Source organism: Macaca thibetana, chromosome 3 (assembly GCF_024542745.1).
Source record: "Macaca thibetana thibetana isolate TM-01 chromosome 3, ASM2454274v1, whole genome shotgun sequence".
Classification (NCBI taxonomy): Eukaryota; Metazoa; Chordata; class Mammalia; order Primates; family Cercopithecidae; genus Macaca; species Macaca thibetana.
In genome coordinates, this window is record NC_065580.1 from 170,945,943 (window position 1) to 170,973,368 (window position 27,426).

The window sequence follows — 27,426 nt, forward strand, 5'->3', positions numbered from 1 at the left end:
AATTTAAATGTTTTAACAGGAAAATGTAAAGCACTCTTGTGGGGTATAGTTGAATTATGCCCAGGTTAAGGGAATCCAGTATTTATGTCAGGAAACCATGGATGTGGTAGAAATAGTATCGCTGCAAAGCTGGGCACAGTGGCTCATGCCTATAATCCCAACATTTTGGGAGGCCAAGAGTTCGAGACCAGCCTGGCCAACATGGTGAAACCCCGTCTCTACTAAAAATTCAAAAATTATCTGGGCGTGGTAGCACAGGTCTGTAATCCCAGCTACTCAGGAGGCTGCGGCAGGAGAATAGCTTGAACCCAGGAGGTGGAGAGGTTGCATTGAGCCGAGATCACGCCACTACACTCCAGCCTGGGTGATGGAGTGAGACAGTGTATACAAAAAAAAAAAAAAATGAGATTATGCAAGAATCTGACTCTAAGAAGTTCGAACTGATTAAAAAGTACCACATACTTCATTATATGAGGCCAGCTGTTTAGACTAGTGAGAGCAGTTAGTTCAAATGCAGAAAACAGATGGCTTTCATTAGCCAGAAACCTCAAAATTACATAAATCCACGGATGCAACTAAGCTATGGATCTGTGCCCTCTCCTTGCCAAGCAGGACTTTTCGGCTAGCAAAACAGAGAGCTCCTTGTTCACTCTTCCCTCCTAGATGGGACCCTGTTGGGGAGGAATGCTGCCAAGCCTGCTCATAAGGAATTTTGATCTCCTAGATGATAACAGAGAGAAACTTTTTGAAGAAAGGGAACACCCTGTTTGAAAGGACAACAAGAGAACTTGTTCAAGAAGGTGGCTTTGCATTTAATTGAAAATTGCAGCAACTGTAGGCATAGGGTTTCCAGGTTCACCTCTGCAGACTGGTCCAGATTAGGTATATATGTTTATATTTGTTTATGTTATCCCCTTAAGGCTCTTTTAAAACCGTTTCTAAAAATTCCTTCGGAAAGTCCATTTCACTTCAGTATACTTTGTATTGTGGCTCAAAAATATTTTTTTTTCCGGTAACAAAAGTATTTATTTTCTGTTTTTAAGAGTTGCAGCATTTTTAAGTTTGATATGTACGTCTCTGTAGTTCAGAGCACTCGGTAAACAGCCTCTTGCTTTTGAGGCAATTTGTCAATGCTTCATTGTTTTCAGCTGGTTATTTTGTTCATTGTCAGGAACACTGTTTTCCCATGGGAAAGCATCTCCAGTTTTATGATGTCAATGGAAAGTCATTCGGTTTACAAGAATTACCTTCATGTTCAGTCTTAGAAATGCATAGACCACGAATGAGAAATGCATAGACCACGAATGGCCAGTTGTATCACAGTTCTCATCTTTTAAATGTTGTCTTAGAGTTTTGCAAAGTAACCTTAACTCACCTTAGAATAGTGTTAAGACATAAATAGAACTAAAATGTAGTAGTTAAGTGGTTATAGTTCCCATCTACTAAGGTATTTATATTTCTTTTCTTTTAGAAAAGAAAAATGTTTAAAAACATTAGGAATAATTATCTTTAGGATGACTTTGTAAGACGGTACTTTTTTACTGGCAGCAAATATCTCAAAGATTTCAATTTTAAGAGTGTCCTTATTAACAGATTCTGAATAGGACCCTGTGTATGATTTATTAAGTCATTTCTTTGAGGCTTCATTCAGGAAAAGGGAATTAACCCTTGGATGGCAATGGATTAATGTGGCCATATTTCCTTCTGGCTGAATGCCAGGGAGTGGCTGCGCTTAGCAACCAGGCTTTGTTTCATAAATGGGTTACTTGATGCAGGTGAGGATGCCGTGGGTCGTTTGTCTTGTTTTAATTAAAGGGGACAGGAATATATAGTGAAAGCATGGAATTGTTTGCAGATGGGCTTCAGTAAGAATAGGAAGGCGTCTGGTTCAATTTGTATCTCCAAGCTAATTGCTCTGATTTCCATATACACACCTGGTGTTGGTTCGGGGAAAAATTTTGCTTGAGAAACGTGGCTTTTGTGAGTTGATATTTATTTGTGAAGGGCTCTTGTAATGTCAAATGTAAAAAGATCTATATGTACAACCAATTTTACAATTTCTAATTCAACAGCTTACCCTAATTATTGAGGATTCACAGTTTAAATTATTAAACGATCTCCACTCGAAGAAAATAGAGCATGTTAATCATCACGATTCTCCAAACATTTATTTTTAAAGTTAATATTAAATCTCATTTGGTGGAAAACCTGAAAGGAACTGAAGCATATATTTTCTAGTCTAAACTCTCATTATTAAATATTAAACATTAAAATGAAGACAACATGAGACAAATAATCAAGTTATTTGAAAAAAAGTTTTAAAAATTACCACTTTTTGGTAGTCAGCATACACACATATGCCAACAGATGGCATTAAAAAGTGATGAGAACGTGAGGCAATTATAGGGTCATAATCAATTTATTTGAAAAAAATGTTTAAAAAATTACCACTTTTTGATAGCATACACACATATGCCAACAGATGACATTAAAACATCTGTAAAGTGAAGAAGCAGGGAGGATGACAAAAGGAAGAATAGAAGAAACCAAAGGAAGTTAAATCAAAACAGGAAAACAAAAATGAAGAAGCATTTACTTGGTTTGTCAGGTAGGGTGACACATTGTATTTTGCCAAAAACTTTCCTGGTTTTAGCACCAGATGTCTCAGAACATGGCAGCTGACCTCCCTCCCAGTGAGTGATTCCAGAGAGCAGTGAAGAATTGTGATGCCTTTCATGACCTTGTTTTGGATGTTACACATCATCATGCCCTTCATGACCTTTCTGGTAGCAAAGGGTTTGTTTTTAAGAGTTGCAGCATCTTTAAGTCTAATATGTACATGTTCGGAAGTTACACCGTCATCATTTCTGCCGTACTCCATTTGTTGCACAGGCAGACCCTGATACATTGTGGGATTGCCCAAGGTCCCTGAATAGCAGCAGGCTGGGACTACTGGGGGCCTTCTTGGAGGCTGGCTACCCTGGGGAGAGAAATTGTCAATTAAATGCTCCCTGTGGGAAGGAAATGGAATGAAGGGCATTTGTATTGACAAGAAGGTAGAACGCTTTCCTTAGACATTGTAATGAACAGATTGTGGATAAACAAAAGTACAGAGAGAGTTTGAGGCAGAGAGGAGGAGATTGATTCAACAGAATATTTACCAGCTATGGTAAAGGCTCATTAATGTCTCTGTACAGTTACGAACATGCTGCAAAGACTGGAAATCCTGGGGACAGGAATGAATTCGGAAGGTGAACAGAATAAAGTACTGTAGGAACAATGGCGATTCCATTAGTGAATTGTATGTTCCTTAAGATCAGGGCCCTCCATGGCATCTAATATAGGGCCTTTTCCACAGGTACCTGATTATTATTTGACTTTCTTTAACGTTTTTGCAGTGTTATTATCTGTACTTCTTATTTCAGTAAGATTGGCAACATTTGCATTTTGATTTCTAAGATCAAGACAATGAATTCCTCTTAATCCCCCAGGAAAGCTGTGAAATTTAAATTTATAAAGCATTCTACCTAGCTTGCTGCTCTGCATCTGTCAGGGAATGAGACCCCCAGTTTCGTGGAAGTCACAGGAAGTGGCAAGGGGCTCAGATGGAGGAGTTGAGGGGTCCTAGCTATTTCTGCAATTGATCTGGATATTTTGGCATCGGCTGCTTTTACTTAACCATCTGGCAATGTCAAGGCAGAATTTCGTTAAATATTGGAAAAGTTACTTGAAAACATGGTTCTAGAGATTTTGCCAGCAGCTTTTGCACTCATGACTTGGTCCAGTCTAAGACCTGTTTTGTTTTTTTTGTTGTGAGGACCTAAGTCCTCTGTTGGGTTTTGATGAAATATGTGTACAAATGACTAAAATGGCCAGATGTATCCTATTTTACATTTATGTGGGAAGAAATGTTTGGAAACTATTTCACGTCTTTAGCCAGAAATTTCTCAGTGCAATTTTAGTTGGTGTTTTTCCTCCTGTGGACCGATTTTAGGAATGATACAAGTTATCATGGAATCACCCAGTTCTTGAGTGTGTGAACGAATGGCTTCTGCTGGAGGTTAATTCTTCTTGGCATGATGTCTCTTATTTCCCCATTTAACAGAGGAGGGCCTATCATGATTAATATGCCTTCTAATTGGTTTAAGTAACACCTTTACTCCTGTGGATATATTTTTCATTTCTTGCTGAATTTTCTTTTTGAGATACCAGAACCTATTAAGTGACATAATACAGATATTTCAGGACTTCCATTTTTTCTTTTAAAAATATTTTTGTAAAGGTAATGCCTGTACACAGAAGGGTTTGAAAATGCAGAAGGCACCCTTTTTCATGAGTTTGTGAAGTGGTCTGTTGCCTGCAATGGTAATAGCTGGGACTGCTTACTTACTACCCAGCAGGCACTATGCAGAGCTCTGAATGAGAAAATGTTGGCTCCTTGCAGATGGTTGGGAGAGGAGACACCAGCACCCTTAACAGACTTTTTAAGAGCTGAGAGAGTGATAACCAGAGAATATTCTGGGGAAAATCAGGTAGAATCACCAACATACTCAGTTATTTTTGTGGATGGTGATTTCTACAGTGAATTTTTCCGTTCAAAATCATAATGCAGTCACTTGTTAACTACCAATGCCATGCTTGCTGTCAGTGCTGAGAGGTGGCACACAGTATTACTTTCAGGCTTGGTCATCAGGCAGGGCCTGGCAGGCATTGTGCTCTGTGTGAGTCAGTGGAGTTTATTATAAGAATGTGGTAGCCTCCACAGTGATTATATTTATTATAGAAAAACATGTTATTTTGTTGTCAGAACGTTTCAGCAGGTACCACAAAATCTCACATGGGAAAATGTTTAAATTTTTCATGAGTAAATTCCTTTCGGTATTGGTAATTTCCTTCTCTGTTTCAGTGTAAAAGAAAGCACTATCTTATAGGCGGCTAGAAATGTCTGTAGCGTACATAACACTTAATCTAAAGCAGGGTTGAAGACCGGACTGATTCCTAATTAAGAATGAGCAAGAATAGAGCTCTTTTTGATCCCTGTTCTTCCCCCCAGCCTCTGCCTTGGAGCTATGGATTCTATCACTAACTGAAGCTTCTTCTTTCAGGTACCTACTGATGGCAATGCTGGCCTGCTGGCTGAACCCCAGATCGCCATGTTCTGTGGCAGACTGAACATGCACATGAATGTCCAGAATGGGAAGTGGGATTCAGATCCATCAGGGACCAAAACCTGCATTGATACCAAGGAAGGCATCCTGCAGTATTGCCAAGAAGTAAGTCCTGTCTGGTGGCTAGCAGTTCACGTTGGATCACGTGCACTTGTTTTCAGAAAATGTAACTTCTTATGTTTTGCATCAGTATTTTAACCCTACAGTAAAAATCTTGGTTCCTAATGATTTGCCATACCATTAATATATTTATTTGCATTACCCTATGATATACATATAAATGTATATGTTTTTAAAATTATGATGTCATATTATGACCATCACTAAGCAGTAAAGTTTAAGATGTCTCAGCACTTTTTTTTTTCCTCACTCTGTCGCCCGGGTTGGAGTGCAGCGGCATGTTATGGCTCACTGCAGCCTTGCTTGACCTCCTGGGCTCAAGCAGTCCTCCCACCTCAGCCTCCGAGTAGCTGGACTATAGGCATATGCCACCAGGCCTGACTGATTTTTTAAATTTTTGTTTTTTGAGACGCAGTCTCACTCCGTTGCCCAGGCTGGAGTGCAGTGGTGCAGTCTCGGCTCACTGCAAGCTCTGCCTCCCGGGTTCCCGCCATTCTCCTGCCTCAGTCTCCTGAGTAGCTGGGACTACAGGCACCCGCCACCACGCCCGGCTAATTTTTTTGTACTTTTAATAGAGACGGGGTTTCACCGTGTTAGCCAGGATGGTCTCGATCTGCTGACCTCATGATCCGCTCGCCTCAGCTTCCCAAAGTGCTGGGATTACAGGCATGAGCTACCACGCCCAACCGATTTGTTTAATTTTTAGTAGAGATGTGGTCTCCTTGTGTTGGCCAGGCTGTCTGAAACTCCTGGGCTCAAGCCATCCTCTGGCTGGACATCCCAAAGTGCTCAGATAACAGACATGAGCCACCATGCCCAGCCCTCCGCACGCCTTTCATCTTTAGTATATATCTTACCACGGCTCTACAGTCAAGGTCTTTTGGCTAAAAGTGTTAGAATCAATTTTTTTCTGTTACCAGCTTGATATATATTTTAGTTCATTTATATCTGTTTGTATTCTGTTTTAGTTTTTTCCTCCCTTACTAATTTTACTTTTTGACTATCATGTTAGTTCTATAAAATATACTCGGAAAGCTCACTTTTTACTCATTCTCTATCGATAAACATTTTCATTGTTCCTGATTTTTATTTTTTTTTTTGGCAAAAGAAAATACATGTTTTTCCTTCTTGTACAAAAAAAAAATATAAAGTGCACTGTTCTGCACTTTGCTTTTTTTTTTTAAACTTAACTTTATATCCTGGAAATCATGCCTCCTCATTTCGTGGAGATCTTCATTTTTGTTTAATTCTTTGTAGTCCTTTTGCTGTTACTGTACGGGGTGCTCCTTTCTTATTCAATTTAAAATAGCTGGAGTTCCAGGCATTTCATCTCACACTTCTTAGATAGTTATCTCTTCTAGGACATGTGTCTGCATCTTAAGAACATTGGAAGTAATTAGTCTTATGCTTGTTGGCAAAGCAAAATTCTTGACACTCATTATAAATAGCAGATAGCAGGCCGGGCGCGGTGGCTCAAGCCTGTAATCCCAGCACTTTGGGAGGCCGAGACGGGCGGATCACGAGGTCAGGAGATCGAGACCATCCTGGCTAACACGGTGAAACCCCGTCTCTACTAAAAAATACAAAAAATTAGCCGGGAGAGGTGGCGGGCGCCTGTAGTCCCAGCTACTCGGGAGGCTGAGGCAGGAGAATGGCGTGAACCCGGGAGGTGGAGCTTGCAGTGAGCTGAGATCCGGCCACTGTACTCCAGCCTGGGCGACAGAGTGAGACTCTGCCTCAAAAAAAAAAAAAAAAAAAAAAAAAATAGCAGATAGCCTGGCAACATTTTATTTTGTTGTAATCCTTTTTGTACTAGAAATTTTTCTTTAGCCTACTTGGATAATGAATGTTTGTTGTTTAATATTACTATTCTATTGAGATCCTTTTATTTTAAATTATAAATACTAAAATTATTATTAAAAGGTTTAATTTGTTTTGATAGCATTCTGTTTAAGAAAGGACAATAATTACTAATTGGTGTTTTGAGAAGCAAAAATCATCGGCATTATCACAATATATTACATATTAAGTAATTTTTATCTTGAAAGGAGTATGAACCATGATGTGAAATGATGAATAGTGGAAATCACGAATGCTTAAGTTCATTATATGTTGGTTTTTTTTTGTTTGATTTTTTTTTTTTTTTTTGAGATGACGTCTTGCTCTGTCGCCCAGGCTGGAGTGCAGTGGTGCAATCTCAGCTCATTGCACTCTCCATCTCCCGGGTATAAGTGATTCTCCTGCCTCAGCCTCCTGAGTAGCTAGGACTGTAGGCACCAGCCAACACACCCAGCTAAATTTTTTGTGTTTTTAATAGAGACAGGGTTTCACCATATTGGCCAGGCTGGTCTTGAACTACCGACATTGTGATCCACCCACCTTGGCCTCCCAGAGTGCTGGGATTACAGGCATGAACTACTGCGTATGGCCCATGATATTTATTTTTACAAGAACATTCTCTGTGCTGATTTACTAAGTATGGATTGATAATAAATCAACTTTTGCCGGGGTATGACTTTTATAAAGTATCAATTTTAGAAATAATATTCGCATTCTGCTGAAGAGATCTTGTAGTACAATTATGTAGATAAGTTATAAATGTTATAAATCGGAACTCTGTGCGTACTTATATGTTTTTGATACCGTTTTATTTTTTTGGATATATGCGTACAGATTGTGTATTCTGAGTGTTAAATAAACTTTTTTTAAAGGCTAGAATTAAAATTTAGTTTATGACATTGACCAGATTGTCCTTTTCTGGTGAATCGACTATTTTGATACATGTGTCATAGTTTGCATGTAAGTTTTTCCTCCCTTAGTTTCACGTATGAATAACCAGATGTTTTCACATTTGTATGGTGGCCATACAAAAATTACTCTTCTTGACCCCAGGAACACCCCTCTTTTCCCATTTCACTTAGAGATCCTACTAATGGCTGGGTAGCTTTACTTTCTGTCTTAGCCTGTTATTTATCCCAGGGTATATTAGTCTGCTCTCACATTGGTATAATAAATTACCTGAGACTGAGTAATTTCTAAATAAAAGAGGTTTAATTGGTTCACAGTTCTGAAGGCTGTACGGGAAGCATGGCTGGGGAGGCCTCAGGAAACTTACAATCATGGCAGGCGGTGAAGGGGAAGCAGACACATGTTCACATGGCTGGAGCAAGAAAGAGAAAGAGTGTGAAGGGAGAGGTGCTACACACTTTCAAACACCCAGATCTCATGAGAACACTGTCACGGGACAGCACTTGAGGGATGGTGCTTAACCATTAAAACCAGCCCCATGATCCAGTCCCTTCCTACCAGACCCCACCTCCAACACTGGGAATTACAATTCGACATGAGATGTGGGTAGGGACACAGAGCCAAACTGCATCACAAGGTTAAGCACAGAGTGGTTCTTTCCAGTTCTGGACTTTACCAGATTGTTGGTGGCCACCATGAGTGGAGAGAATTAGCCCTTCGCTGTCGCCTTCCTCTTGCAATTCTGGTATTATCTATCCTCTGCCTACCACCCATCCACGGAAGTCTTGTCAGATGATATCCACCAGCCAGATTCTTCAACATTAGGCACCATAAGTAAGAAAGGTCCAAAACATCATATTTTGTGAGCCATTTTAATGGATTTGGGCTTTATTTTGTAGCAACCGGAAGTCACTAGACTTTATTTATTTATTTACTTATTTTATTTTATTTTTGAGATGGAGTCTTGCTCTTGTTGCCCAGGCTGGAGTGCAGTGGCACAATCTCAGTTCACTGCAACCTCAAACTCCTGGGTTCAAACAATTCTCCTGCCTTAGCCTCCCAAGCAGCTGGGATTATAGGCACCCGCCACCACGCCTGGGATTTTTTTTATTTTTAGTAGAGACAGGGTTTTGCCATGTTGGCCAGGCTGGTCTCGAACTCCTGACCTTGTGATTCACCCTCCTCGGCCTCCCAGAGTGAGCCACTGCACCCAGCCTAGACTTGCACTCATTTTACCCACTCAGTGACACCTGTGGACAAGAACCCAAGGAAAGCACCTTGGGGAATTGCAACCTTGAAGGCAAACAAAGAGAGACGATTCCCCATGATTCCCCATGATGGAGATGAGCAGTGACCAGAGAGATAGGGTAGGAAGTAGGAGGTGTAACATGCTGGAAGTCAAGCTATATAAATTTCTAAATGAGGGGAAAGGTAAGAGTGCAAGCATGATGCAAACAGAAAGCAGTTGAAGTGTAGTTTTTGACAAGGTAAAATCATGTCTGTCATGCAGACTGAACACATGTCAAATATTTTATTCAATTCATTAATGAGATGAACTGTAAGATGTTCATTTTGACTTGGAGAGATTTAAAATTCCTTCCCCAGCATACTTGATTTGCATGGCTATGAACAGGAATCATCTGGAATTATCTGGAATATCATCAAATTATTTGCATGGTACAGGAACACTTGCATTGCTATGAGGGTCTGCAGTATGCATCTTTACAAAGCTGTAAGGGTGCAAAATAGCTTGTAAGGATGTAAATGATAAGGGTGTAAGAGTTTTATGGGTGTAAGTTGTAAAATAGCTTCTTTAGTAGCAAGTCAACCGGAGGAACATGCTGTAGAATCAGATAATCCTTTCCCCACCACCCTCAGGGTCTGAAAGACAACACCTGCATTTCATTGCTAGGATACTCAGGAATCTCTTTTGCTCATATCTTGTTTTTGGGCATTTGTGTGTGTGTGTGACAAAACATTGTTAGGATCTGGCAAATAAAAGGTCATTGTTGACCCTGTGGAATAGCATGGGGAGAAGTTAAATTACAGTCCCTTGCAGGAAAAACAACGTGAGTCAGTGGTGAAGTCAGCTGTGGACTCCTGGAGGAAAGACCTAGAGGCAAAAAGCTTGAGGTCATTCAAGACAAAAGGAAAGACTTTGTGATTTTGCTTTTTAAATGGAAGGAATTTGGGCCAAAGGAAGCTTAAACTAAACTGTGGGAAGGACTGATATCCATCCTAAGCACTAGCCGCAGGTATCTCTAAGAACTAGGTTTTGGCCCAGCTCCGTGGCTCAAACCTGTAGTCCCAGCACTTTGAGTGAGAGGGTCACTTGGGCCCAGGAGTACAAGGTCACAGTAAGCTATAACCGTAGTACTCAGTTCCGTAAGAACTAGGGAGAAGGGAGATCCAGTGGTGGATATGTGATTGGCTGGGTCTTGGAAGGGGGAGGGAACATCTCCTTTTCTGAGAAAGACTGGGGAGATAGTAAGGGTGGGTTAATTAGGCAGTTTCTTTTGCTAGTTGATAACAACCCCCTAAACAATTTGTGTTTTATATATGGAGAATATTTTCTCCCATTGATGGGAAGGATCGTAGTGCAGGGGATGCTTACACAATTTCTTAAAAATGCACACAGAAATGAGATCCGCAGGTGCTGGAACCGAGAGTCAGTATTTCCCCATTAGGGTCTCTTTTGTTTCTGCTTACCTTCCTGCTGTGCGTTTGCTCCTTTTCTTCTGCTAAGATGGGCGTCCTCCAGGAGACCAGGGACGTTGGTAGCCACTACCTCTGGTAGTGTTAGTCCCAGTTTGGCATCCCAACTTTGTTCTGCCCATGCGCATTATCAGGGAGTGCTTCTGGTTGGCACTGCTTTGAGTTACACATCCGCCCTTGGAGCCGCCACCATATCTTCAGGGACTCAGTATCAGGATTTGCCCATCTTGGCCTTGTACATGTGGCCATGTGATGTGGGGAGAGGAGCTGTTACCAGAAGAGTGATGAAGAACGGCATGGGCAAAATAGAAGAATGACCCCAGTGCTGCAATACAGTGGGTATGGATTAGAAAAGGCTTGTAGGCTGGACAGGATGAGGTGAGAGAGTGCATCATGTATTAGGATTTTAAGTGGCTTTTTGGGGAGTATTGAGCAGGCGTCAGGGAGAGAAGTTCACTCAGAAGTTTTAGACAGTGTTGACATTTTCTGTCAAATTGTGCATCTTGAATTTTCTAGAACATTCTTTATAGATATTTCACGATCTTCCTGCCACTTTCCACATTGTAGCTATTCTGGTGTTTTTCTTTTATAATTAGAAATAATGAATAGTTCTCATTTGTAGGCTTGGATTTTCGTGTGTGTGTTGGAGAGTGTTCATTTTGCCTTTCTTTTTTTAACTTCATGTTTTTATTTTTTAAACAGTATTGATGGATTCATTGCTAGGAATGACAAGGAAAAGAATACTCTCACAATGTTACCATGTTTCTTTCTCACGGGTTTTATAAGTTGTATTATTTTTATATTTTCAAAGTTATAATCTTACCATCTCCTCTGTTGCCATAATTCTCATTCGTAGGGTCTGTCTGTAACTGGACTCACTGTTTACAGCTAGTCTTTTCATCAGATCATCTCAAACCCTGTATTTTATTAATATTTTGATTCCCTTCTGTTGGATGAGTTTCATCTTAATCATTCTTATTGTTGAACAATGTTTTCTTATTATTGAAAATTGCTGCGTTAGGTATAGAATTCCTGATTGACGGGTGTTTGATTCAGCACCATGAAAATTCACGGTATTCTGATATCTGTCATTGGGAAAATTCTTCCTTTTTTTTTTTTTTTTTTTGAAAAAAATGCGTGGAAACCATTAGTTCATTAACAGAGCTACTCGTTTAACAATTTGTTTTTCTCCCAGTAGTGGTGGATGAATTTTTTACTTTCTCTTCTCACTTTGTGTCTCTCGTGACCAAAATATTTTAGAGATAGCTAGCTGGCTAAGTCTGAGGTGGCTGTTAGCAGTCTGGTCCTAGGATAGAACAAAACCAACAGAACTCATCACTGTCACGTCATTTTGACTGTCTGCTCACCAGTTTAACTCACTTGTTTAATTAGCTTTTCCAAAGGATTGCTTTGCATTATACATGTTGGTGCTTAGCTTAACATGATGATAAATACATTCTTCGACTGTGAATTATCTACTGTGCTCCTTTCATAATCTCATGCTTTTCTGAATTTGTATTTTGTGTTACTGGGTTGTTTTGTTGTTATTCATAGTGAGTTTTTTTGCCCTTGATTTATTTGATCCAGTTTTTGGTCAAGAGCAAGATTCAAGAGAAAAAGTAAAAACACAGTCTTTTATCTTTGCTCTTGGTTATAAACCCTTGTAAAGTTTGATTGAGAAGATAACTTGGATCTTATGGTTTAAATTGAGTCTTTGTTTAATCCCAAGTCTTCCAAATTCTTTGTGCTAGTGTATTCTTTCCTCTTTCCCAATCATAATAGTTTTGCCTCTGCCTAGTCATCATTCAAATACCTGCCTTTCAATGCTTTTAAAAAATATTTTGTGTTAGCACCATTTGAGATTTCCCCCCCCTTTTTTTTCAAGTATGTTATGGGATGAATGTGTTCCCCCAAAATTTGGATATTGAAACCCTAACCCCAGGCATGATGGTATTTGGAGATGATACCTTTGGGAGGTGATAATTGTTAGATGAGGTCGTATGTGCCCTGGTGATGGAACTATTGCCCTTATAAGAAAAGATACCAAAGAGCTTGCCTTTTTCTCCCTGCTCAAACAAAGAAGAAGTCACACGAGGACACAGCGAGGAGGTGGCTGTCTGCAAGGAAGGAAGAGCGGCCTCACCAGAACTTGGTCATGCTGGCACCTTGGTTTTGGACTTCCAGCTTCCAGAGCTGTGACAAAAGACATTGTTGTTGTTTTAAGCCATTCACAGTAAGGCAGCATTTTGAGCTAAGACCGAGACCTACTGTGGCTTCTGTAGGCAAAAGCCCTACAGACCCAAAGTGTTGTGAGAATTAACATTTCTAGGGATCATGCCTTACAATGGATTTTTTCCAACACTTAGCTCTGACCTACAGCACGCTAAGTCATCATTAGGTAAATGCTTGTGCATGGTCGGTTTCTGGCACAGAAATTGGAACGGTATGGGTAGGAGTTCTGTATCCAGCTTATGCTGAGAGAGCCTCCCATAAAATGGAGCCTGTACTTTCCTTTTGCAGAGACCATTTCTTTCCATTGATAGAATTCTTTTTTTTTCTTTTTCTTTTTTTTTTTTGACAGAATCTCACTCCGTTGCCCAGGCTGGAGTGCAGTGGCATGATCTCAGCTCACTCCAACCTCTGCCTCCTGGGTTCAAGTGATTCTCATGCCTCAGCCTCCTGAGTAACTGGGATTACAGGTGCACACCACCACATGTGGCTAATTTTTGTATTTTGGTAGAGATGGGGTTTTACCATGTTGGCTAGGCTGGTCTTGAACTCTAGTGATTTACCTGCCTTGGCCTCCCAAAGTGCTGGGATTACAGGCATCAGCCACTGCGCCCAGCCTTCCGTCGTCAGAATGCTAAAGACATGTTTAGGCCAGAGTTAGCGGAATGTTGGCCCATAGTCCAGATTTGCCTTCAGTTTATTTTTATCCACTTCAAATGCAAAGGCCATGATAACTCAATAGTAAAGTCATAAATCCATAGTATGACTTAAAATATTTGGTTGTAATATTACAAAGTATGCTTCTGAACACATTAAGCAATTAAGCATGCAGGATCCTTATATTGTTCTTTTTATTTAGTGTTTAGGGTAGTTTGTGTGAATCATAGATGACCACGGCAGAGTGTCGAGTTACTTTCTTTTGGCATTCTTTGATAGAAAACAGTGCTTTTCCTCTGTTCTATACTAGAAGCAAAAAGTGTCTCTTGTAGCATTATGGAAACAACTCAAATACGACTACGTCAATTATTTATCTTTTTTTTTTTTTTTTAAGACAGAGTCCCACTCCATCAACCAGGCTGAAGTGCAGTGGCACAATCTTGGCTCACTGCAATATTTGTCTCCTGGGCTCAAGCGATTCTCGTGCCTCAGCCTCCCAAGTAGCTGAGATTATAGGCGCCCACCACCATTCTCAGCTAATTTTTGTATTTTTACTAGAGATGGGATTTCACCATGTTGGCCACGCTGGTCTCAAACTCCTGACCTCAAGTGATCCACCTGCCTTGGCCTCCCAAAGTGCTGCAATTACAGGTGCGAACCACTGTGCCTGGCAGTTATTCATCATTTAACAGCATAAAGTGGCCACTTGCTTTAATAAACTCTTATAGTACCATAATTTTGGCCTGAGGAATTTATAAATAGAACAAAACAAAAATAATATTCCCCTTGAAACATATTCTAAAACCAGGGGCTAAAAATTAAAATTGTTAGATTTTATTGTCCTGTTTCCTTGGGATGAAATGAAGTTTTTAAAAAACATAGTTTTATTTAAACCAAAGGCTTTGGGATTTGAGAAGAATAAAAGAAGTATACTTCAATTCTACATCCCAGGAATCTATTTCTTCCTAACTTTAATACAGGCAAATTTAGTCTATATTTATTGGGCACGGTTCGGTTTTTGTGTCAGGTGTTGTTGAGTGTCGGGATACCATTCTTGGCCCATAAGGACCTTATGAATCTATTAATACAATTAAATTGTGAAGACAATTTAGAAAATTGGAAAGGGAGAATGAGGTTGCAAATTAGAGGGTCTTATTCTGGAGATAAGTAGAAGCATTGGCAGGTATTTAGCATGAATGCTTTCTGGTCAAGACACTTTTAGAAAAATTAGCTAGTTTCCAAGAGTAGGTTAGATTGGGGAGAGAAGGAATTCAGATTACAAAATAATAGTGTGAAAAGCGTTGTGGGAAATCATCCTGTCCATCCCCTCATTCATGATACCCAGAGGTGCCGTATTAAGGGCATCATTGGTCTTTGTCACCTGAGCTGTCCAGGAAGGCTGCCTGTTCAGTTTTCAGACTGTGTCCTCAGTCTTAAACCATATCCTCACTTTATGATAGAAACACACAGGCAAGTGTTGTAAAAGTTATTATCAGTTAAGCAAGAAATTGGATGAGTCCCCATACTATTCTTCGTCTTTTAAAGAGAGAACTTGGGCCGGGTGCAGTGGCTCACACCTGTAATCCTAGCACTTTGGGAGGATGAGTCGGGCGGATCAGGAGATCAAGAGATCGAGACCATCCTGGCCAACATGGTGAAACCCTGTCTCTACTAAAAATACAAAAATTAGCTGGGCATGGTGGTGCACGCCTGTAGTCCCAGGTACTCGGGAGGCTGAGGCAGGAGAAATGCTTCAACTTGGAGGCCGAGACTGCAGTGGGCCAAGATCACGCCACTGCCCTCCAGCCTGGAGACAGAGTGAGACTCCATCTCAAAAAAAAAAAAAGAAAAGAAAAGAGAGAGAAGTTAAAACGGCTCTTCTAGCCTCTGTATTCCTATTAATAGCATGCAGAGCACTTCTTGGAGCTGGGGGCTGGGGGCTTCCTGAAAGTGTTGATGTTTCTGGTAACTTACACTGCGGAGCAGGTCTCTGGAGGTAACTTGGAACAGGTTAAGCCCCAAATGCAGGCATAGATTTCCAACTGGGACAGGTAGACAGGTGAACGTGGCTTTGTTTATCTCTTTTATTGGTTTGTGGGTATATTCTCTTTTTCCTGTTTTCTTTTCCACCATTTAACGTTATCTGTTCTCTGCCTCTTTAACCTTCTGGCTTTAAGTGAACAGTTACTTTGTCTGTAGATTAACAGGATCAGCAAACAAGCACAGAGGTGCCTGCACAAAGCGAAAATCACCTGTTAGATGAGTTGAGCAAAACCATTTCCTTTGCCCAACTTTCTCCTCTAAAATACGTAACTGAACATGGGATTCCCAGACAAGAATTGTTTCTCAACCTTTCTTTTTCCATTCTACAGTTGTATGAAATTAAAATTAAATAAAAAGCAAACAACAGAGGTGGTCTTTTAATCTTAGCAAGTTGGAAGGTGTACTATATACATTATCCTGTGGTAGAAGGCCTGGTACATTCTTGACCATTATTACTTTGCTATGGGCACCCTTCACCCTTGTAGGCTGAAAATTGACAAATCATAGGCACGTATACATTGTGGTTTTGGAATTTGAAAGATCTCAAATTCATATTAAATGAGACAGTTTTTGAATAGAGGGATCAGGCTGTTTATACATGAGTGTGGATATATTTTATGCACTTCTGGTCTGTATAAATGTAAGGATTGCTTTACTGACCATAGGATTTCTTCTAGGGCTAAAAAAGTTGAAGCCAGTTTGGATGTTTTAAAATAAGAAAATTAGCTCTATGTTGAGAGAGAGAGAATAGGAGAATCTAGGCTATGTGTACACATCTGCTCATGTTTTCACATTTGTGTCCTGTCCTATTTATTTTGATTTCTCTCCCATCTCTTCCCCCCCCACCCCAATTTGTTTTTCATTCAACACTTTGAAATTAGAATAGCTTATCTATCAAACAAGGTTCTTTGACAGTATTTTCCAACTCTGAGTATGAAAGTGTGGATATAGCAATATATTTATTTAGAATGTCAGAAGCAGAGTTTGGCCAAATTATTGGGAAATAGGCTAACGCCCTGCAGCATTTTACCACCTTTGCTTTTACATAAGGCCATCATTTGGAAACATAGCACGCTGATGCCTCCCGTTATTGCGGTAGCGTTTCATCAGCTGCACGCCGGCTCTCAGCGCCTCATTAAGTTGCAAACAGAGAACGTTTTCATTTTCCAATTCTCTTTCTCAATTAAATTAGAGATTCTGTTTTCACTATTCCTCATTAATAAAATAATTTTTGTTGAGAACAGTTTAAGATGTGATATTTCTTTGTATTCCAGGAAAATTTAAAGAATGTCATTGAAATCCAGAAACAGAAGTATATATTGTCTAGGACTTGCTTTGTCTTGGTTTATATGCCTAAGTCCGAGTAGTTTAAAATTTATAATTAATGTACTCTTTGAATGCTTAGAAATGGCATCTATTTTAGTTGTTCTAGTTTCATCTTGCATAAAATGGAGCGATTTCTAACTCAGGATTATGATGTGCTGCACATAAAACATTTGCAATGATGTCTGGTACTTAGGAAACCCTCAGTTATGACATTTTTCTTACTTTCTTCTTGGATATGTTCTTTGAAAAAGGGACTGTCATGGAAAAGCTTTGAGAAGATGGAAATATACAAGATAGGCTATCTCTGAAACATTTTTCTATAGAGCATTTGATTCTCTGTTTCATGTATATATTCATATATGCTAGCTGCAGTCATGCAGGCACAATTTGGATCTTGGGTTTTTTTTTTCCTTTTACACATGCAGTTATAAATTTAGAAAACTGGCTGTTTCCTCTGGACTAAATTTATTTATTTAAATTTTCAGTGCTTTAAATGCAAAATTGCAAGCATATGTACAAGTAGAAAGAAGAGTAAAATGAACCCTCCCATCCACCTGTCACTCAATTGCAGTAATGATCAAATCTAGTCACTCTTGTTCCTGAGTCAGTCTGGAATGCAAGGTTTTTATCTTAACTGTTCAGGTTCTCCAGCAATCCTGGCAAAACACATGCGGGTTTGTTGCTCATCTCTTCTAGTGACCTGTAAAGTCTGTAAATTAAGATGTGCTAAAGCATCACATGTTACTAATTGATGTTTTGCTAATATATTTAAAACATCTTACTAGTACCACATAATTTTTAGTGTTTTCAAAAAGAAATGTCTTTGAGAATTTGGTCAAAGGTGAATTTAATAATTGAATGACTAAATAAAAAAGTGGACAAACTGTTTTCAGAATTAGTAACAATTTCCAATTCCGTTTACTCTGTTCATTAACTTTGTTTGCAGTCTTTTGTTAGCCACATTTGATTTTGTGTTTTTAAAATACTTTTGATCATAATTCAGACTTTCAGCATTAATCACCTGTCTTAGGTGGCCTGTTTACAAAAGGGATTTTTAGGTTCTCCATTTGCCCTTAATATTGGGAATAGAGACAGAGTTTCTGTAGGACTCTGACAACATACGGCTTTACGAAGTTTTTTTAAATATATATATTTATCTTCTTGGCTTTCTTAAATATCATCAATGTCTTTTCTTGCTTTACGTATTTAGCAACTTAAATGTCATCTTGTCTGAGATCAATACATTTCCAACTTGGAGAGATAGTGAGAAGAGAGACTTCAGATTTTTAAAATGTGGAACAACACATTCTGATGGTGACCAGGTTTTAAGCTGTTTCTTCAGTAGACAAAAGTACTTAGGCTACCAATGATAAGCTTTTAATATGGATCTAAGATTGTCTCTGTTCTCCTTCTTTCCTGGTTGTTAGTCTTTGGAATTTCTTATGCACTCTTAAAATTATTTCATGTACTGACACATTCACTTTCAGTGATAAAACATGACTGTATGACCAGGTAGGTAGGCTGCTTTTCAGATTCCTGTACTAACTGAATGGGCCCCATTAGCCCAAGTGAGAGCTAAACTTGTCACTCTTCCTAAATGTCTTCCTCAGCTGAGTGCCTATTTACAGTAATCTACTGCTGCTTATAGCAGATGCTATGATTTGTATAAGCTGTCATATCTGCTTGGAAGAACAATATTGAAAGGCATTGAGATACTTATTTTCCTCAAAAGCCCGTAATCCAACAACTATTTAGAATATCTTATTTAAGAGATAGGTTTATAATACCCAAAGGGAACTTAATATATTCTGAAAGTCCCTGATTGAATGGATTCTGACCTTAACCAGGAATATTAATTAAATGCTTATCAGACACTTACTGTGCTATCCCAGGGTTGGCCACTGTTGAGGGAACACCAGATGAATCATATTGTCCCTGCCTTCAAGGAGTGTATATTCTAATAGGACAGACAGCCCATCAGCAGACTAGGAGGTAGAAAGTGCTCAGGGATCAGATAAAGTGATCAAGGAAAGTGGAGGATGCAGCGGTAAGATAGAATGCTGTGCACACAGAGATTGAGGGGATCATGTGGTGGGAATTAGTTATGCAAGCCAGGCCTTTGTCTTGGCTTTTGTTCAGTTGGAAGGAGCATAAAACCACTAAAGTAGCTTATGTTTAGAAATAGGGCTTACTGAAGGGGACAAGGCATCTCCTGGAATCCAAATGCACATCCCAAGACTCACAAGAGTTAGAGGGCACAGGCAGGCCCTGTCAGATCCTGTCTCTGCTAGATCCAGTCATGTCTGTTTCTCATCTTCCCTTGTCTCTCTGGGTATTTCCCTGCTTTCCTTTCCTGGACTAACTGCTTCTTCCAGATGCCTAGTTTGAGTCCACCCATGGTTTTTTGGGGGGTTTTCTTTGTTTTTTTGTTATGTTTTGTTTTTGTTTTTGTTTTTGAGGCAGGGTCTCACTCTGTTGCCCAGACTGGAGTGCAGTGATGTGGTCACGGTTCACTGCAGCTTCGACTTCCTCGCTCAAGCTATCCTCCCACCTCAGCCTCCCGAGTAGCTGGGACTATAGGCGCAAGCCACCATGCACCCATGGGTGTTGACATGCCACCTGTGGCTCAGACTTATCCTCACCTCCAGTCAAATTTCTTCCTTATCTAGCAGCAGCCTTTGTGTGTTCATGAAAGCCCTTGAGGGAGAGAATGCTATGTACAGTTTGGTTTTCTTGGGCTCTCATGAAGTATAGGGATGGCACTGCAGAGTTGAAATACAGTCACTAATGAGTCCTCCTTCAGAGAGCTGAGGGTGGGAGCACCACATAAAAGGAGTTGGGGGTCAGCAGCCTCCTGATAGTCTGAAAGCCAAAGATGATGGATGTGGAGCTCCACGGGGAGGCTATAGCATGTCACATTATGTTTCCTGCCCTTGAGGAAAGCTTTTCACCAGGCAGGCAGTACAGATACGTACTTAATAGCAATGTGAGGTACACTGATAAATACCAGAAAACATTGCCTAAGAGGGGTTAGCATTATTTCACTGCGAGCAGAGGAGGTCTGTCCGTGTGGGGGGACCCTAATGGGCTTAGGCATTTGAAGTGTAGTCTAAGGGATCTTAGGTAAGAGTGTGTTTGGAACACAGTGTATGTATTTATACAACAAATGTTCTGTGTGGCTATAATTTAGGAAAATTTGTAGGAATTGAGGACAGCTTATTTTTCTACTAGCTGACAGAGAGCTGGGTTGGCTTCTGCTTTAAGTATAAGTATCTCAAGTCCTTTTTTAAAAAGGAAAATCAAGAAAATAGTCGGAATTGGGTTTCACATAAGAAACATTTTAGAAAAGAAGGGGAGTATGAGAGTTGGGATTTGCTAATGTGTGCTGTATTAGCAAATTGTTTGCACTGCTTGTCATATTAGCAATACATGTATGTTTTGAAAAACACATGCAAATTAAACAGCTTAAGGAACTTCTATCTTTATTTCCTATGTAAGATTCAAGATGCTGCAAAGAAAATATTAAAACACTGAACCAATGCTTATAATTATAGTAGTCCTCCTGTCTCTGCAGAGGATACCTTCCAAGACCCCCAGTGAATTCCCGAAACCTTGGATGGTACGAAACCCAATGTATACTATGTTTTTTCCTATGTGTACATACCTGTGATAAAGTTGGATTCACAAATTAGGCACAGTAAGTGATTCACAACAACTCATAATAAAATAGAGCAATTATGACACTCTGCTACCATCACTACTCTTGTGCTTTGGGGCCGTTATTAAGTCAAATAAGAGTTACTTTAACACAAGCACTATGATCAAGTGACCGATGGGCAGGTAGCATGTACAGCATGGTGACGCTGGACAAAGGGATGATTCACTTTCTGGACCGTATGGGTTTGAGATTTCATCACACTTCTCAGAATGGTACACAATTTAAAACTTATTGTTGGCTGGGCGTGGTGGCTCATGCCTGTAATCCTGGCACTTTCAGAGGCCAAGACAGGAGGAGCTCTTGAGGCCAGGAGTTTGAGACCAGCCTGGGCAACATAGGACAACTCTGTCTCTTTCTTAAAATTAAATACAGGCCGGGCATGGTGGCTCACACCTGTAATCCCAGCACTTTGGGAGGCCGAGACCGGTGGACCACGAGATCAGGAAATCGAGACCATCCTGGCCAACATGGTGAAACCCCGTCTCTACTAAAAATACAAACATTACCCGGTGTGGTGGCGTGCACCTGTAGTCCCAGCTACTCAGGAGGCTGAGGCAGGAGAATCGCTTGAACCTGGGAGGCAGAGGTTACAGTGAGCCGAGATTGCGCCAATGCACTCCAACCTGGACAACAGAGAGAGAGTCCATCTCAAAAAATAAATAAATATAAAAGAAAAATAAATCTCATTTATAGAGCTTTCCATTTAATGTTTTTGGACTGAAACTGTGGAAAGCAAAACCATAGATAAGGGACGACTACTATAATTATGATAAAAATCAGGAACTTCATCTAGCCATGAGGACATTTGTGTTTCTGATTATTTAAATTTTTATTCTTGACTAAAATGATGAACTATATTTATATTTATATCTTTAAATATAAATGAACTATAGTTACATCTTTATAAATATAAATGAGCTATATATTTATATTTTTATATAAATGTAAATATTTTTATATCTATGTAAACATAAAAATGCTTTTTTTCCTCTCTGGATGTTTACTGGGGTTATTTAATAAAAACCTAGGGCTGATATTGGGAATTTTTGTTGGGATTTTAAATTTTAACATGTTTGTTTTGTTTTTTGTTTTGTTTCGTCGTTTGCTTTCTGAGCTGGGAGCTGATTGTGCTTGTGGCAACTGCTTTATCTAAAGGGTCTTGCTTTGCTTCAGAAGAAATTTTGTTACCTTGATTGCTGATGTTCTCCCCCTTAAATAAACCTCAGCTCCGCCTCCCGGCTTCATGCCATTCTCCTGCCTCAGCCTCCTGAGTAGCTGGGACTACAGGCGCCTACCACCACGTCCGGCTAATTTTTTGTATCTTTATAGAGACAGGGTTTCATCGTGTTAGCCAGAATGGTCTCTGTCTCCTGACCTTGTGATCCGCCCGCCTCGGCCTCCCAAAGTGCTGGGATTACAGGCGTAAGCCACTGTGCCTGGCTTACTGCTTCCATTTTAATAGTTAGTACAGTAGGAAAACTACGCATGGGCTTTATGTGTTTTGTTTTGTTTTGTTTTGTTTTGTTTTGTTTTTGAGACCGAGTCTTACTCTGTCACCAGGCTGGAGTGCAGTGGTGTGATCTCAGCTCACTGCAGCATCCACCTCCTGGGTTCAAGCAATTCTCCTGCCTCAGCCTCCTGAGTAGCTGGGAATTAACAGGCATGCGCCACCACACCCAGCTAATTTTTGTATTTTTAGTAGAGACAGGGTTTCACCATGTTGGCCGGGATGGTCTTTATCTCTTGACCTCATGATCCGCCCGCCTCGGCCTCCCAGAGTGCTGGGATTACAGGTGCGCGCACCACCGTGCCCGGCCTGGTTCAAATTTTATAATCTCCACATCCATCTGCATATTAAAAATTGTCATTGTCGGTGTTAGAGAGAGAGAAGCTGAAGCACAGAAAATAACACGCATGTCCTAGATTTCATGGCGGGAACTGGAAGTAAATTCTGTGTTTGGCTCATCACTGTATAAAGTTCTAGAACTAGTCTTTAGGGAAAAGCCCCATCTTCATGGGTTTTAATTTGTCAATTTGCAATTCTACCTGCTTGGAAATAGTCAACCTAATCAGTTACTGCCCTGTTGCACCAACTACTACCACAGGAACCTGAAGATGGTATGCAACCAACATGAGAAACAGATCCTTTTCTCCTGGTCATCAATGTGTACCCTACAAACAATTTGTTGGTTTTAAACTGTATAGAGGGAACCATGATGTGAATGAATATGCCTGCTACTGGGTTTATAGAAAACCAGTGACTCCTGAGGAAATTCTCAGCAGGGTTGTATTTCAGTGAAGTGGCAGCTAGAACCCCTTTAGAAAAATGCAGTAACTCACACTTTACTGCACATAAAGTCGTGTCCCTCAGGGTGGACTCTCAAGTGTCATAGAGTTTATGACTCATGAGTGCTGCAGCTTTGTGATTTAATAAACAAGTAAAAATGGTGGGAGAATTATATTCCTGTACAAAAAGCCACTTCACCTTTCATTATATAGAAAAAAAGCCATGGGAATATTAAATTTTTAGTGGCATTTTTCAGTTGAGCATTTTCTGTGATCTAAAGTGCCTGCATTGAGATATTAAGATACTTAACAAAGGAAAATAAAGAGAAGTCATAATAGCTGGATCCCTCTGGAGCTAGGCTACTGTGGCAGTGGCTTCAAGAATAACTCTCTCAACACCCACCCCAGGATTCTGATTTAGAGATTTTTTTGTGTGTTCTCATAGCATATACCTCTACCACTGAATTTGTCCCCCGCTACACTGATTGATACCTTATTTTTAAATTTTGTTTTTAAAATAGATGGGTTTTTTTAGGGCAGTTTTAGGTTCACAGAAAAATTGAGAAGAAAGTAAAAGGCTTCCCATCGACTTGCTACCTCCACACATGCTTAGCCTCTCCTATTATCAACATCCCCCACACAGTGGTACATTTGTTACAATCGATGAACCAACATTGATACATCATTAGTACCCAAAGGCCATAGTTCCCCTGAGGGTTCAGTCTTGGTGGTATACATTTTTTGGGTTTGGACAAACGTATAATGATATATGTCTATCACTGTGGTATCATACAGAGTAGTTTCACTGCCCTAAAAATCCTCTGTGCTCTATCCGTTCATCCTCCCCCTGCCCCCAACTGCCCAAACCCCTGGCAACCACTGATCTTTTTAATCTCTGGAGTTGTGCCTTTTCCAGAATGTCATAGAGTGGGAAGAATGTCATATAGTATGGAGCCTTTTCAGATGGGCTTCTTTCACTTAGCAATGTTAGTGAAGTTCCTCTGTGTCTTTTCATGAGTTCATAGGCCATTTCCTTTCAGTGCTAAATAACATTCCATTGTCTAGGTGTGTACCCCATCGTGTTATTTATCCATTCACAGTGCTTTATTTTTTAACTGATTTTTTGGGGGTCTGGGACTAAGGTAAGGTAAACAAGGCACTCAGGAATTGAGATTAAGAATTTTTAATGTGATATTTTTAAAAATCAAAATTACTGCAAAAAAACTCTATGATGAACAAAATATCAACTTTTTAAACAAAGATTGAGTCACGCCGAGCCCTCTGAATGTCATGGACAATCATAAGCAAATTTCTGTGTATCGTCTAACTCTCTATGGACATTATCTTGCTCAGAGACCTTGCTCTCCCTCCAAGGAAGGCACTACTTCTCCTGTAGCCTTCTCAGGTCAAAGTTCTTTTCTCAAAATCCTCACAGCGTTGCCCCTACAGGTGGGAATGTCCTCTTTGCCTTTTCATTTTTGTTTCCAAACCACTCTTCCTTTCTCTTCCCTAAAAGCCTCCCCCACCTCAGCTGTGAAGTGCATGCTTTCAGACTAGATGGTTTTGCTCCTCCACCTGTTGGTCATCTCCAGACCTCTTTCTACCTCATCGACGTTCACCACTCAGACTTTGAAGATTTTAGCTCCTTCCTTGCTGTCATCCAGTGTAGCCACTCATTTGCTGATTCTTAAGTGATCCTAATATTGATCTCAGTGATCCTCCCAATATTCCAGTTTGTCAGTTCATGATTCTCACCCCTCCAATCACATTGTTTTCATCATTCTCCATCACCTGTTGCTTACAATGGTCATATTATACTCCTTGCAATGACCAATAACTACAACTCCTCCAAAATTTTAATTTCAATTATCTGACTCTGCAAGTACTACTTATTACCACCTCACTTTCTCCAGTCATGTACGCCACACATTCTTTAGCCCCTGGAGTGTGATCAGTGGACCCAGACTCCGCTGGTCCTACCACCTTTTACCTGTGTCTAATTCCCCTCATATTCTCACGTTTGCCACTTCAGATTGCATGGCCCAGCATTCTAATCATGCCCTTGCTTATACCATCAGATCTCTTTATTCATTGTTATTTATTTGGCAAAACAGCCACCCTGGTGAAATGTAAGATTTATGCAAGGGAATGCACATTGTAGAAATAGATGTTTGTGTTTGTGTTTTTCTTTCAAATCTCATTAATAAATAGAAGTGGTTTGATATTTCACAAATATGATTTAATCGAGTTTCACATTTCATTCTAAGTGCTCAGTAAACACCATGATTTATTCACAACAGTAATCAAAGCAAGGGACTGTAGTTAGTTATAGGAGCAAAGAGAATTCATGAATTTATCTAAATGACACCCTTGATAAATTTTTGATAAATTATATTCATGTAAGTTACTTGGAATAAGAGGAGAATTTTTATATAGAAAGCTTTCTGTGTGTCATATTCTGTAAAATGTTTGTCTGATTAGTGAGATCTAGGGGGAGGTTGAATTTAAGTAAAGATAATATCCCCAGCCATATCTATTGTAACATTTATTTAGAACATTACAGACTATTACCCCACACCAATTTATTTCACACCAAAAATCACCCCATGCTTGTAAGAATCCTCCTTTCCCCCTCTTGTTTCTATTTGAGCTCCCCTGAGAAAATATTTTCCGTCTAAATGAGTGCAATAAATTAAAAGTTGCATTGATAAATATTTTGAATGGAATGGCTAGATGCTTGTTATTTGCATCTTTTTCTTTCTACTGGTTTTTTTTTAGCTTGGTCAGAAGTAGAGCAGGCTTGACTGTTAGGGAATAGCAGTACAAGTTGAGTATCCCAAATTTAAAAATCCAGAGTCTGAAATGCTCAAAAATCCAAAACTTTTTGAGTGCCAACATGATGCTTAAAGGAAATGCTCATTGCAGTATTTTGGATTTTGGACTTTTCAGATTTGAGATGCTCAACCAGTAAGTATATAGTGCAGATGTTCCAAAATCGGAAAAAGTTGGAGACCTTGAAAGCACTTCTGGTCCCAAGCATTTTGGATAAGGGACGCTCCACCTGTATCTTACAGTGGAGGCTCATTAGATGCTTGTACATGCCAGCCCCTGCCTCAAATAACAATTGATTCTTTTTGTGTGCTCTCCCAGGTCTACCCTGAACTGCAGATCACCAATGTGGTAGAAGCCAACCAACCAGTGACCATCCAGAACTGGTGCAAGCGGGGCCGCAAGCAGTGCAAGACCCATCCCCACTTTGTGATTCCCTACCGCTGCTTAGGTGAGCCGGCCGGCCGTGGAGCTGATGTTGACTGGGGGCCTGGTCTTTAGGGAGGAAAAAGAGGATGCTCCTGGTAGCTCACGTACACAGACTTGTTCTTCAGCACGTCGCCACTCTGTGTTGTACTGTGGTTTGGACTCTTGCAGTTCCAGTCTGTGCACTGACACTCCAGGAGCAGTATTTTTGAGTTCTCTGCCTCAGAATGAATTTATCCAGGATGTTGATTGAAATTACAAATTCCTGAGCCAGTCCCAGGACTCCTGAATGAAAAATGCCTATAGTAGTGGATCCAGGAATTCTTATTTTACCGTATCCCATAGATGATTCTCATGAACTGGGGCCTTGTGTGTTTCTTCACATAGACTTTCTAGAAGAAAGAATCTAATGTGAAGCTGAAGCATTTTGCTAATTTCTAAAAAAGAAAAAAAAACTTTTTTACAACAACTACTCCTCTTATTTGGTGATAGTAGAGGAATTGGAATTGAGAAGGCTTTTTTTCTGCTTACATCAAACTGGAGGAAACACTTTGATCACTAATGTTTAATGTTTGTTTTGTCCCAAACCTCAAATTTACTTCAACCTTTTATTTTTAAAAATTGAGTAGTTTTATGTGGTATCGTGCTCTTTTCCTCTGGAAACTGTCATTCTCCATATTTAATCTAACTTGGTTATTAGTCTGTTCCTAGTTGTTGTTTTTGTGTGACCAGTCATTGCAGAAATCAAGTTCTTTGCTCTGATATCTTACATCTAGATGTTTTCCACAAGTGTATTCGTCAGTAGGCAGGTTGTAAATAAGGATATAGAGATTGTCTGTGGAGATTGTGGACGAATATTGATGTGCATTCTGATGACTTCTTATAAAAGTTAAAAGGAATATTTCAAAGAAAATCCAACAGCAAACCTAGAAAGTAAGGATAATTGCTGAAGATTCTGGAAATCTTTGTAATATGTGGTCAAAAATGAATGTCATAAGAGCATATTGATTGCTGTTCATTCATGTGCATAATTTGAGACATAAAATGAAAACACTGGGCGTTAGAATGAAGATTTCACCTGGTGAATTTACTTACAATGTAATTTATTCACAATGTGATTGATGAAGAGAGTGTAGAAAACTAGATTCTTAAACATTTGAT

The 27,426-nt window shown here is 39.8% G+C and overlaps 2 protein-coding genes across 7 annotated transcripts in view; both read left to right on the forward strand.

Moving 5' to 3' along the window:
* ATP5PF (ATP synthase peripheral stalk subunit F6) overlaps window positions 1-27,426 on the forward strand; it is a 985,871-nt gene that overhangs the window by 592,929 nt on the left and 365,516 nt on the right. The window lies entirely within an intron of this gene.
* APP (amyloid beta precursor protein) overlaps window positions 1-27,426 on the forward strand; it is a 286,015-nt gene that overhangs the window by 56,651 nt on the left and 201,938 nt on the right. For all 6 annotated transcript variants that reach the window (XM_050784742.1, XM_050784743.1, XM_050784744.1 and 3 more), the window contains exons 2-3: window positions 5,106-5,273; window positions 26,161-26,290. In XM_050784742.1, the coding sequence (XP_050640699.1) occupies window positions 5,106-5,273; window positions 26,161-26,290 (298 nt within the window). The remainder of the gene's footprint in view (window positions 1-5,105; window positions 5,274-26,160; window positions 26,291-27,426) is intronic.